The sequence below is a fragment of the Anolis carolinensis genome, chromosome 1 (genome assembly GCF_035594765.1).
Source record: "Anolis carolinensis isolate JA03-04 chromosome 1, rAnoCar3.1.pri, whole genome shotgun sequence".
NCBI classification, from domain to species: domain Eukaryota; kingdom Metazoa; phylum Chordata; class Lepidosauria; order Squamata; family Dactyloidae; genus Anolis; species Anolis carolinensis.
The window spans coordinates 187,855,147-187,869,586 of NC_085841.1; the positions used below are offsets into that span (position 1 = coordinate 187,855,147).

At 40.9% G+C, this 14,440-nt stretch overlaps 1 protein-coding gene across 3 annotated transcripts in view; it reads left to right on the top strand.

The window, feature by feature from the left end:
- Positions 1 to 14,440, top strand: part of nrp2 (neuropilin 2) — a 351,320-nt gene that overhangs the window by 182,393 nt on the left and 154,487 nt on the right. For all 3 annotated transcript variants that reach the window (XM_008114943.3, XM_008114946.3, XM_008114941.3), the window contains one exon: positions 13,454 to 13,635. In XM_008114943.3, the coding sequence (XP_008113150.1) occupies positions 13,454 to 13,635 (182 nt within the window). The remainder of the gene's footprint in view (positions 1 to 13,453; positions 13,636 to 14,440) is intronic.

Below are 14,440 nucleotides of genomic sequence, written 5' to 3' on the forward strand. Positions count from 1 at the left end.
TGCTCTCATTCCTACGGCCAGTGAATTCCACTGGATGATCCAAAATTTTTGTGTTTTGAAGGAAGGTAAACATGGGGACCTCAAAATGGGTATCCACTATAATAAGGATTTGGTCACAGAACAATCCCCAGACCCAGAAAAGCAGACTTTGGCTCTCAGAAATCTACAACCATTGCCTAAGTAACTTTTCTCAAATCTTCTAGGAATGAGTCTGAATGCTATAGTTTGATCTTGAACTCATGAGCAGGGCATAGTTCAGAGATGGGTGGCCCAGCCTCTCTTGTTGTGTTTTGCTGTGGTTGAGTAGAGAGGCATTTTTTCATGTTTTGAATCCTTTGAAAAAGAGTTTGTTCAAGCATATGTACAAAAGTGCTCTCTTCCTTGCTGATGAACAGCAGCTACTTTCCATAGAGCTGGTGCTAAAGGGCAAGAGGATTACTGGCTGCAGAGGACTGTCTTCCAGACAAGCTCAAGTAATTGCGCTTCTTCCTTGGGAAAGAAAGCACCAATTTTAATCAGTGGCACCACAGTGTGGATTTGAATTTGAAAAACAGCTGCCTGATGATTGGCTATAGGAGCATTGAATGCCATCATGGCACAAAAGGACCCCACCCAGCAACGGAAAAACAGGATCCTTCTGGAAATGAAACTAAGAATTCTAGGAATTATTTTTCTTTTGCAAACCGGCAAACAAAACCATCTGGGCACCAGAGAAAATCCTGTTTTAATGTGGTTTTGAGAAGCGATGAGCTAGAAAGATTGTGGTGTGGGATGTGTGTGAGAGCTGAAATGGAGAAAGAGCAGCAGTCACACCACAGTTAAAACAAACAGGGATTTTTGTCCGAATGCTCAGGTTTTGGAGTGAAATGGTTCCCTCTCCTCCCTTTCTCCATTTTTCTCCTAAAAGAAAGTACATAATCTCTAGCCAAATACTCAGACAGTTACTGGCAGCAGCAGTATCGTGATACAGGTCATTTTTCACTTTGCAGATCTCTTTAGCAGAGTGGTATATGTGTGTGTGTGTGTGTATGTATGTATGTATGTGTATGAATATGGTAAAGGTTTTCCCCTGACATTAAGTACAGTGGGGGTTGGTGCTTATCTCCATTTCTAAGCCGAAGAGCCAGCATTGTCCATAGACACCTCCTCGGTCATGTGACCGGCATGACTGCATGGAGCAGTGTTACCTTCCCGTCAGAGCGGTACCTATTGATCTACTCATATTGTATGTTTTCAAACTGCTAGGTTGGCAGAAGCTGGGACTGACAACTATTTGTCTGTCTATCTATCCATCCATCCATCCATCCATCCATCCATCCATCCATCCAACTATCTATATAGGATAATTTTGCATCTGTGAAGAATATATGTGTGACAAAAAAAATATGGGAGATGCATTAACATTTTTGCTTTTCCTGCTCTCCTTTTCTGTTTATTTTTTCTGTTTTGCAAAAAAAGAAGTAGCAGCTGTGCCTCCTGCTTCCTAAGATAACACAATTCCTGAAGAAGCCCCTTACGTCAATATTTGCGGGGAGGTGTTGTTCAGATGTATGATAATAATAACAATTATGATGATGATAATAATAATAACAACAACGCTTTATTTGTATTCCTTCCTAGCTCCCTGAGGGGACTCAGGGCAGATTTCAGCGTATACAGAGATACAAGGCAAACATTCAGTTCCTTGATACAATGATACACAGACACACAGATAAAGGTAAAGGCTTTTTCACCTTCATCCCCGAGGGTGTTCTCAACTCCATTTCTAAGCCACAGAGTCTGCGTTGTCCATAGACACCTCCTGGTCATGTGGCCAGCATGACTGCATTGAGCACCATTTACCTTCCTGCCGAGGCGGTACCTATTGATCTACTCATATTTTCATGTTTTCAAACTACAGTACTAGGTTGGCAGGAGCTGGGGCTAACAGTGAGGGCTCACCCTGTCCTGCGGATTTGAATTGCCAACCTTCCAGTTAGCAAGTTCAGCAGCTCAGTGATTTAACCCATTGCACCACCATGGCCCCAGCTCTGTTTTGAAGTTTGTGGTGCCCCAGCTCTATTTTGAATAGACAGGATGATTTAGTTGTGATTATAATTTCAGATTGCTTAATGCCAATGACTCTTTAATGAAACTAACTCTCATAGGTTTAGAGCCCCTTTGCTTCTGTCATGGTGAAGAAACTTGCCAACACTCTCTCCATTTATTTGTATGTGTTTTGTATCTTCCTGAGATGAGCTGTGGCGTTGATCCTGGGCTCTGGAACTCTATTTCAGGTTAATCCTGTTGAGCATGCAACATTTGTTATTAAGGACAGGAGTCAGAAAGAAAATTGCTTGAGATGTGGGGATGGAGCCAAATTAGTCAAAAGAAAAAGTAACAAAAACTTCTGACAAATCAGTAGAACATTTTACTTTTGTTCTTTGTGTAAGTTGTCTACCAGCAGATTGTTAAAGCCCTAATATTTCATCTGATTTGGGGGAAATTAATAATCCCTTCTGTCGGTTGGTAGGATGTTGACAAATATGGTGCAACTTCCATGTGTCCAGGAAGCACATGCAGAGAATTAAATTAGTCAGAAGATTAAGCAGATGGTGATTCATCTTATTAGTGCTTAATGAGAGCAACAATAATGACAATTTGAGTTTTCTAGAATGTGCCTGGTGTCCAAAGGCCAATTTTCTATGTACCTTAAAGGAAACTCCAAACAAATGCTTATACAATGCTATGGGTCTGTTCTCTGCTTACTGCCAGGATCTGCTTGGAATGTTATTGTTAGGAGGAGTGAATATAAAGTTTTACTGAGTTCATCATTAACTTAGCAGTGGTAGGATGAACATCTACCCAGATGTTGGTAATAATGGCTCACAGTGGTGTTAATAATAACTTGTTACTTTTTTTAAAAATAACAAGGCCATAATGATAACCCCCTTGTTTCGTACCATTAGCCCATTAATGGTTTTTGGTATACTGAGTAAGCTTTTGGCCTTTTTTCTGCATATTCTAATTACAAATATGTTGTGTTGGAAACATTAAGCATATCCTTGGAGACTGGAACCAGCAAATCTAACTTGTAAATCTTTGTTGGAAAGTCATAAATTAAGAGTTGGATGGAGCAAAGAGACTGTCCGGTGTAAATTAACTAATGGAAAACTGCCATACTTGCAATACCTAAAATTTCTGTAGACCAACTATGTTCGTCCAGCAAAACTTGACATTTTAGATACATTGGACATGATTGTGCCTTTTTAGAAATAAGCTGTCTCCTTCAACTAAATGCTAGCAATTTGATGCAGGTAATGCTTCCTTCTGGCAAGTGATCTGGATTTTCTGGAAAAAATAGAAATAGAAAAATTTCCAGTGATTACATCTGTGGTTCCCAAACTTTTTTTGACCAGGGACCACTTGACCAGGGACCATTCTCCAACATTAGTACCAAAAGGGTTACGAATCAGTTTTTGGTCAACTTTAGATTCGGTTTGGTTATTTGGGGTACTGATTCAGAAAATTGCATTGCATAGACCACACCAGCTCTAGTTTCTGATACAGAACATATGCCACCCAGTAGCTGCCATCTGCTTACTCACAGAAAACCATATTTAATAATCTAGAACTGATCTGGTCTAACCAATGCAATTTTCTGGATCAGCATCCCAAATAGCCACAGGAACAGGCCTAAAAATGAAGACACCAAGGCGCCCCTGCTTCCAGGCGCCACATGGAATGGCTTTGCTCAGGTGGAGGGAGGAGGAGGAGAAGCAGCAGTCAGGAGGCTTGTTGTCACGCCTTTCATGGGTAGTCAGCCTCTCCCCTCCAAACATCCCTGTTGCCTCGGCACTATAAGAGGGTTTCGCGAGACCAGTCGCTCTCATTGCAACTGAGTAGTAACGGTGAGGATGCGGACCATATTTTAATTCTGGGGGACCACTGGTTGGAATCATTGGCTTAGATAATGCTATTTGATGTAGCATTCCTTATCTGAAATGCTTGAGACCAGACATAATTTGGTTTTAGAAATATGATCAGCATATATTAATGCCAAGTCCCTGTTCATATTCTATGCATTTCCTTCCCTTCTTTTTCTTTCTTTCTCTGGTTTCTTTCTTTCTTTTCTGTAATCATATTTTACTTAAAAAACAAAATAGCACATTAGTAGAACCCATTACTCATCACACACAGCCTTAACACATTTAATAGGGCTAACCATGTCATGTTACACAACTACTAGCACTAACATGTTGGCAATTTTTCCCCATTCCTAAGCTCTTATTCTATCAGTGTTTGGTTGTGAATGGCTCCAGCATTCATACACTATATTCATTTTTCTGGTGCTCCCAAGGTATTGTGTTGCAGGTTAACAGTCCTGTCCTAAAAGTTTTATATTATTTATCTTTTTTTTAAAAAAAAGGAAAAAAAAGTTATCTGACTTTCCTCTTCCGTATTGGAAGCATTCAAAACAGTTTTTAAAAAGCCACAGACAATCAGCATTAAAACAACAGCAGTCATGATCCATAGATTATGGATGAGCAATTGTGAAAGTGAGTCTCGCATTCCTAATGTTGGGGTGAGGGTGCATAGCAACCATCAGCGAAGGTCAGCCCTTGAGACCCCCAACCCAAGACTTGTTGGGCTTCCAGTCCATGCCACAAGGAACCAGGAAAAAAATTGCCTCTGTCACTGTTTTTATAGGGTAGATTCACTTCTACTTTGGAAGAGGTTTTAGATGATTCAACGTTTTCCTGCATTTATTCTTTTTAACACATGCTCTCAGAATTCCTTGTGAAATTGATTGCCTTAACCTGAATGCTGAATCTGATTGTCACTAAGGGACACCTCATTTTACATTATGGGGAATATAATACTTTCCTAAAGAGCTTCTGAGCTTTCTGTATGTGCTATGTGTCTCTGGAAAGCCACAAAAGTGTAACTTATTTTTTCTAGTGAGTGCCACAACAAAATACCTACTTTCAAATATATCTAGCTATTGCCATATAGCATTTCTAGTGAACCGCCATGCCTGTTGAACCTCTAGTGAACCTCTAACCAATTGTCACATCCACCTGCAACTGAACCATGCTTCATGAACCATACAATGTCTTACCTGCTAGCATGTAAACTCACTTATAGTTTACTTGCAAGCAGGTGGCATTGTATGGCTCATGAAGCATGGTTCAGTTGCAGCTGGATGTGACAATTGGTTGGATCAAAGGACAGTCTGATGCATTTACATGCAAGTAAGTTTTGCTAACTGGCAGAAATGGCACTGTGTTTTTTTTTTTAACTTATGCTTAGGCCCTTTCCTCACTGCCATATAAAATCCAGATTATCTGCTTTGAATTGGAATATGAGGCAGTGTAGACTCATATAATCCAGTTCAAAACAGATAATGTGGATTATCCGACTTTGATAGTCTGGATTAAATGGCAGTGTAGAAGGAACCTCAGTTATATTTCTGAGTTGGAAACCCCACTAACTCCCTGTAAATGTGAAACTGACATAAGAAATCCCCTAGAAAAACCCAGCCATAGTGATAATTCCAAAGCAGAATAGAAACTAACATGCAACAACAGCTAATAGTATGGAAACATTAAAATTCCCGAAGCAGCACCACATCAGCAGCTGTACCTGTCTATGCTCAACTTTCACTAAACAAAAATATATAGTTGGATCTAATTAATATAATTGCATATAATTTATTGCCATCTCAGAAGTGTAACAGGTAATTTATCTTCAACCTGCTCTACAGTAGTACTATTTGGAAATTATTGTTCTTCAAGGCCTTAAAAAAGTCAACATCTTTGGTAATTCTTTTGTTGTGTTGTGTACATAGCTTCAAGTTGCTTGAGGGGTGACCCCATGGATTATATTGGTTTTTCTTAGGAATTCCAAAAGTTGGTTTTGCCAGGCCCCTTCCTCAGGCCCCTTCTACACTGCCATATAATCCAAATTATCAAAGCAAATAATCAGCATTATCTTTTGAATTGGATTATATTAGTCTACACTGCTATATAATCTAGTTTAAAGCAGATAATTTGGGTTTTATATGCCAGTGTAGAAGGGGCCTTAGAAAGGTAGCCCATGGGCCCTTCCACACAGCCCTATATTCCAGTTCAAAGCAGAAAATGTTGGATTTTATTCAGCTGCGTGGAAGGGTCCTAGAGTATCTAGTTTTCACTGGCAGCCTCCCATCCAAGTTCTAACCAGTCCTGAACCTATATGGCTTTCAGAATAAGACAGGGTCTGGTGCCTTTCAATGTACACATATATACCACATGTACACAAAGCCTGAAACAGTTTTTTTCAAAATGTGCATTTGTAACCCTATTGTGTATTCACAACCACATTGCCATAAGTCAATGTGGTTCTTTGGCATTTAAAAAATGTTTCTATGACAACACTTTATGCTTTCAGTCTGCAAGCACAGTTTTCAATGTTGTAGGAAACCTGCACATAGAAATGTGTATGTCTGGTTTTCATTGCCAGTCTCCCATCCAAATACAGAGTTCACTAGCTTTCAAGATCAGAAAGGTCCTGATGGCTTTAGGATATTGAAGCCCTGGGTGAAAAGCTAGAGAAGACCCAATTAAATTGGTCTGAAGGCCTTTTCAGATCAGTGGGACAAATTAGTTTAAAGTTATTTTAAAGGGATTGAAGTGTGCTGTACTTCTCTGAACTGGACCTACTGCTGTGGCCTTTGTTGTTCTTGCCTCCATTTCTTTGTTAGTAGATTTCAAACTTATCTGTCCCAGAAGTGCTGTGTGGGAAGTGACAAAGGATGTGTGCTTGTAACATGGAAATAAGGACGTCTTTCAGAATGGGAGATATGGCATGGCCACAAGCAAAGGGAGTGGGTTGACTCTGTCGAGGGCTGGCTTCATCTTCTTAGGTTTGTAAACTCCAGACTTGAAGTTGTCTCCCAGCCATTTCAACACCTTTCCTTCTCCTTGCCTTGAATTTGACATTGTGGGTTGAGAAGGTGGGATTATTCCTCTTTGTAACACTGAACAGACCCCTGCTTTTGCCAAGTCTTGTCCAACAAAATGAAAGCAACTGGGCTATACTGCATTTCTGAACAAGAATGAAGTTATCTTTGCCTCTAGCATTTGTTCCTGGGAAGAATATAACTCCTAAAAAGCAGTGAAATAGGAACTACTCTGTAGTTTTTTGCTGGCATAGCAAAATGAGTCCCTGTAAGTTTGGTTAGAGTGGTTGTTTGGCAGTGTGTGTCTTGCAGGAAAGGAATGAGTCACATGAGAATCTCGTTTCGTGTCCAACAAGCTATTTTTCCTTTCAACTTTTGCTTCACAAACAGAGGATCTTGTGAGGAAGCCAGAGGCCTGGCAGTGTATCACTTTTCTTTCCTCCTCGGCCCCTTTGAGGAGGAGAAGTGGTAACATGCTGTTTTAACACGTTGACACAATGCAAATAAATCGGGGAAGGGAGACGGGGCTGCTTCCCGCAAATGGTGTTATTGTGAGTGCAGGAGGACTGACAATACACAACCATACTTGGATACAAATTGGTGCAGGGGGAGAAAGCACAGGCTTGGGGCTGCTGGACTGGAATGAAACCGTATCAAATGAATTGCCCTGTTTAAATAAAACACTTCTAGTGGGGAGTTTCCTCCAGGCTTGGCTTGCCTACATATATGAAAAACAAAACCTAGGGCTCCGTCCTTATTTTGAGGAACAAGTCTGCATTTAATCCATAGCTTCTCCACCTCCTGGGTTTTGCTGAACAATTTGTGAGAAAACTAAAATCTAGTAACAGTTGCTTTGGATATGATTTAAAAAGACCAGATGATTAGTGGAGGAGTGTAGTTGGAGGCAGAGCCACAAAAGGGCAACAGTAAGAGAACAATAGCAGATCTACGGAAAGGAAGGAAACGGAAAGAAATTTGTGCATGGTTGTTGTGTGCCTTCAGCTTTTGGCAACCCTAAAGGCAAAGTCATCCTGCCCACATCCTCCAACATTTTACAGATAAAAACCAGGACATGTGGCCAAGTAACATCCGAGCAAAGTCACGACAGCAGAAGTTATTAATGAAGGACACTCAAGAAAAAATGAAATGCAAAGATACAGAATGGGGAGTGCCTGGCTAAACAGCAGTACATGTGAAAAAGATCGTGGAGTCCTCATGGACAACAAGTTAAACACCAGCCAACAATGTGATGCAGCAGCTAAAAAGCCAATGGGATTTTGGCCTGCATAAATAGGAGTCTAGTGTCTAGATCCAGGGAAGCTACCCCTCTATTCTACCTTGGTCAGACCATACGTGGAATATCGTAACTAATTCTGGACACCTCAATTGAAGGGAGATGTTGACAAGTTGAATTGTGTCCAGAGGAGGGCACTAAAATGATCAAGGGTCTGGAGAACAAGCCCTATGAGCAGTGGCTTAAAGAGCTGGGCATGTTTAGCCTGCAGGAGAGAAGGCTGAGAAGGAGACATGATGAGGGTCATGTATAAAGATGTGAGGGGAAGCCATAGGGAGGAGGGAGCAAGCTTGTTTTCTGCTGTCCTGGAGACTGGGATGCAGAACAATGGCTTCAAACTACAGGAAAAAAGATTCCACCTGAACATTAGGAAGAACTTCCTCTCTGTGAGAGCTGTTCAGCAATGGAACTCTCTGTCCCAGACTGTGGTGGCAGGGGGTTGGACTGGATTGCCCACAAGGTGTCTTCCAACTCTATGGTTCTATGATTATAAGTTAGGAAAGGATGCATCCATTTGTTTTTGCTTGTGACTACTGAAATGCTTTTAATGTAAGCTGCTTGGAGTTTCCTTTGTGGAAAGAAAAAGCAGAGTATAAATAAATATCATCATCATCATCGTTCTGGGAAGAGCAAGAGTCTTCCCTTTGCTCTTCTTTCCCACCTGCTGAATTAACTGAGCACACAATACTTTCAACTCAACAGTTTGAACTCCGTTTGCAGCAATTGAAGTAAGCTGAAGCCAAAGGGGGAAGGTGAGAAGAGAAGCAAGAAACTGGTATATTTTAAAAGCTGCTGAAAAAATAGGATGGCAGAGGATTAATTGAGACTACTCCTGCCAAATTTGGACTATTGGAGGACAAGTTCATTGAATAAGATGAGAACTGCTGCAGTGTTTTGAAAATCTATCCCAGCAATGAACTTCTAGATCAAGCTATTACTGCTTCATCCCTCTCTCTGTGTGTAACACAGGGGGTCATAATAGCAACCCACCTTACAGGATAATTTGCCTTTGCAAGAATCTTGTCAGGATAATTTTGAACATACCTGAACCAATTTCAGCACTTCGGCCTGCTACAGGAATACCATTATTAAGTGAGAGAAGGAATAAGTACAAGAGAAGCTTCTTTCTTGAAAGCCATGTGCTTTCACCGAGACTCTTCCGTAATGAGATCAAATCTAACCTCCCAAGTATAGACTGCAGTTTCAAATTATTTTTGGAGAGTGAACTCAGAATGTATTTCCTTTCCTACATATACTGTATATTGTATTTTTTTCTTTCAAAATATTTTAAAATAAGTTGCTAACTATCAAATCCAGTCGGTTATACAACCAACATAAAACTCTTAAGCAGTGGTTCTCAATCTGTGGGTCCCCAGATGTTTTGGCTTTCAACTCCCAGATATCCTAACAGCTGGTAAACTGGTTGGGATTTCTGGAAGTTGTGGGCCAAAACACAGGTTGAGAACCACTGCTCTAAAGGGATAAAACAAGTCACAATAAATAATGACAGCCAAAGAGACATAACTTAATTTATCAGTATATAGTACTTGATATTAGTATGGGGGGTTGTTCATGTTATATGCATATTCTCCCTACAGAAGGGGACAGGGAGAGGGGAAATAAGCCTAATTTAATCTTTAAAGATCCTGTCTTCATTTTTGATGGAAGTTTGTGCTTTAAATGCTTCACTTAAAGGAGCTGATCTTGTAAAGATTTGGCTCATTCTAAAGTCACAACTCTGGAGACATCTGTCTGGAATCAAATGGAGCGTGGCAACCAAAGGTTTAAAGTACTCAGTTATACGATCTGATGACCAGACATTTAGCTAGAGCCACAGCTTAATTCCCTTGTTGGCAATTAGTTTTATGGGACAACCACTTTGAAGGGAGGATGCCACTCGATGAGCCGTTCCCCTTCTCTCCTCCCCCCCAATCCCTAGTGTGAACTGCCAGGAAATCCCAGTGCTTTCAATCAGTGCTCCCTTCACACTCAGTTTTGTGAGGAGTCAACGAAATAGATGCAGCCTGACTGTCTACCAGTTTGACCTCTTAATGGTTTGGTGAAAGGAAGAAGAGCAGAACAAGGTAATTGGCATAGAAAATACCCCTGCCTCAAATCTACCTGGATTTTGTAACAATTCCTTGTGGACAACAGTGAATGCTTATAAAGCAGTGGTTCTCAGCCTGTGGCTCCCCAGGTGTTTTTGGACTACAACTCACAGAAATCCCAGCCAGTTTACCAGCTGTTAGGATTTCTGGGAGTTGAAAGCCAAAACATCTGGGGACCCACAGATATAAAGATCACTTTTTGTTCATTCATATCAAGGACAAAAAAGATACCCTTTACACCTGCAAGAGGTAGCAAACATGATGTAGAACAGAGCCATCCAAATTGGAAAAGTATCATAGAAATTGATATTACACTGCTGTTTCTTGAACAAACTTGGAAGTACCACTTGTTGCTGAGATCCATTTTCTGGAGTGCAGTTACGTGAATGGTGGCTGTGGAGGTAGCCAAGTTGCAATAAGCATTGGCAAAACTCCAAGGTGCCTTCTCGAACACATATAGCTAGTAAATGTATTATGATTTAAGCTTTCATGGACCACAGTCCTATTATAATTTAAGCTTTCATGAACCACAGTCCATTTCACCTGCTGCATGGAGCAGGCAGGTGTACAAAGTAAATTAGGAGACAGTTATACACAGTATCTAAACAAGTTGTGATTTTGGGAAGGAAAGATACTTTTAAGAATGTCATTTTCTGAAGTTGGTTGTGATGGTCTGCCGACTTCTGATTCAAGGAATATTTCAGGGAAAGTGACACCAGCAAGCACAACCATTTATAAGCATCACTTCAGACTGCACAAAACATGACAATGGTCACTTCAGCAACACACAACAATGTCTTCAAGTGCTACAGAAAGATCTCCAGAAGGCCAGGATGAGGAACTGGATTTCTACATAGGATGCTTTTGTTGTTCCCAAATTGAGAGGCACAGTTTACCACACAATCTCAGACATATGGAAGAAGAAGTCACCCACAGTCTCAGAAATAATCCTAACTTATTATATAACATACCAGAGGTAGAGAGACAGAATCCATTTCAAAGATACCAGAGGTAGAGAGACAAAATCCATTTCAAAGATCCCACAGCTGAATATCTGAAAGAAATGCACAAATTACTCAAAGAATTCTCCACTAATGTACAGCTCTCAATTCAAACAGACCCACTCCAGGAGCCCAAACTGGGCATCTTATACTAGTAGAAATGTAGAAAGAAGAGAATCCAGGAAGATTTATTGTCTCAAACATTAGGACACTCACTGTTGTGTTATCTGTATATGGACTCAATACTCAGAGCATATGCCATCAACAGTCAAAGCAACATGAAGAATACAGCCGATTTCCTGAGAAAAATACAGTCCATCCATAACCTCACAGAGAACACCATCCTAGCCACAATTGTTGTGGGATCCTTATATACCAGCATCCCCATACTAGGCTGGACTGCAAGCCATTTTGAATGAGGCTACAGCAGATCTTGCCACCAAACTCACCATTTTGTGTTGCTGTGAGTCTTTCGGGCTGTATGGTCATGTTTCAGAAGCTTTCTCTCTTGATGTTTCACACACATCTGTGGCAAGCATCCTCAGAGGTTGTGAGGTATATGCCTCACAACCTCTGAGGATGCCTGCCACAGATGTGGGTGAAACATCAGGAGAGAAAACTTCTGGAACATGGCCATACAGCCCAAAAGACTCACATCAACCCAATGATTCTGACCATGAAAGCCTTCGACAACACATTCACCATTTTGTCCTTGTAACCATTCCACTTTTGGGAATAATACGTAGCACCAAGTCAGTGGCACTTCCATGGGCACCTACATGGCACCACGGAAAGCAAACATCTTCAGGGCTAACTTGGAAGAATGCTTCCAGAGCACATGTGCCCCAAAACCTCTTCTCTAGTTTCAGTTCCGTTATGACATTTTTTAACAGTTTGGCTACATAGAAAGCAATCAGCTGATAAATCGCAGTAAGATTCCAACAAGTTCATGTTCTTGTCACCCTTGTGCAATTTCTCCTAGTCTAGATGTTCCTTGTGTTGTGAAGTACATTGTCATGACTTGGTAGGGGAACTTCCTGTTCCACTCAAAACACACCCATTCTTTCTCCCTACTTTTCATCTAAGTTAAAAGACAAAGTTTGGTGGTGGTTTCTATTAGGAGACTGAGTGTGGATCTCACCTCAATCTCTAATTTCAGAGAGAGGAACTTGTATTTCCTATGGCCCTTGGGAACACAATCCCACAGTTTTGGCAATTTTAAGGGCAATTCTCATATCAAAATGTAAGAACTAAAACAGGCAGATGAATATGTCTCTAGTGCCACTAAGCCTGAACATGTACGTTTTAGAAGAACAGCACTAAACCTCTGTCCACGCCTATTAATTTTGCACACAGCGAGTCAGCAAAGACCTAACAGCTTGGAATACAGCAAAAAGCAAACAAATCAAGATTTTTATAGATAAGTAAGTGGAAAGACCAAAGATTTATGGACTGCCAGAAAAGCAGGAAAATCTCTGTGGTGTTATGTGTTTTATGGATTATGATTGCTATAAAACTTTATTTATCACAGAGGCTCACAGGACATCTAAAACATTCAGATAATGAAATGCTTTCGATAAATGAGCAGAACTTTCTCAAGTTTTGTTGCTTTGGGAATGATACAGTGAATTCTGATTGGCAGAATAGTTTGATAGTTACATTTTTTTCGGGTCAGAAGTAACTTGAGAAACTGCAAGTAGCTTTTGGTGTGAGAGAATTGGCGTCTGCAAGGACATTGCCCAGGGGATGCCAGGATGTTTTACCATCCTGTGGGAGGCTTCTCTCATATCCTCCCATGGGAAGCTGGACCCGACAGACGGAAGCTCACCTTGATCCCCAGATTCGAACCGTCGACATTTCGGTCAGCAGTCCTGCCGCCACAAGGGTTTAACCCATTGCGCCATTGGGGGCTTCGATAGTTACATAACAGGATACTAATTATTTCATTTAAAAACATGCTTCTTGTCTAATGTGCAAAGGATCAAGCATGGGGAAAGTATTTATGAAGAAGTTGATTGCCCTGTGAAATATATTTCAGCAAGGTTTCTAGAAAGAATATGAAAATATTTTCATTTAGCATTCTATTTATATCTTTATCTCATTAGTTTTTTCCCCTTCATCTTGACAGATACGATTTCATAGAGATCCGGGATGGAGACAGTGAATCCGCTGACCTTCTGGGCAAGCACTGTGGAAATATTGCTCCTCCGACCATCACCTCCACTGGTCCTTCCCTCTATATTAAGTTTACTTCAGACTACGCCCGTCAGGGGGCGGGCTTCTCTCTGCGCTATGAGATTTACAAGACAGGTATGTGTTTCGAGTCCACAGGTAGACAGAAGATTTGTGTGGCCTCCCTTTTACTAAGTTTGCATGAATGTTTTGTTCATGCCCAAGTCCCTTTCCTTTTCTTTGTGCTGGAGGAAAAAACTGTGTGTGTGTGTGTGTATGGAACTCTCTGCCTCAGAGTGTGGTGGAAGCGCCTTCCTTGGAAGCTTTTAAATAGAGGCTGGATGGCCATCTGTCAGGGGTGCTTTGATTGTGCTTTTCCTACATGGCAGAGGGTTGGACTAGATGGCCCATGTGGCCTCTTCCAACTCTATGATTCTATATGTGAGTAGTGTGTTTCCAAAATGTATCAAATCCAAAAAACATGGAAAAATGAGTTATAGGTGGCAGCACATTGTTGCCTAGGAATAGAATATCGTGTGCAGGTCAATACTATAAAAACGTATCAAATCACTTGGAAAATTACATTTTATAGCAAAATAATGCATATCCTCAGCACATTTCTTTTTGATTCCTGTAAAATTTATTCAGATTCAGCCTTGGTCAGACTACACCTGGAATACTGTGTTCAATTCTGAGCACCGCAATTTAAGGGAGATATTGACAAGCTGGACTATGTCTAGAAAGAGGGTGACTAAAATGATCAAGGATCTGGTGAATAAGCCCTATGAGGAGTGGCTTAAAGAACTGGGCATGTTTAGCCTGCAGAAGAGAAGGCTGAGAGGAGACACGATGAGGGCCATGTATAAATATGTGAGGGGAAGTCACAGGAAGGAGGGAGCAGGCTTGTTTTCTTTTGCCCTGGAGACTAGGATGTGGAACAGTG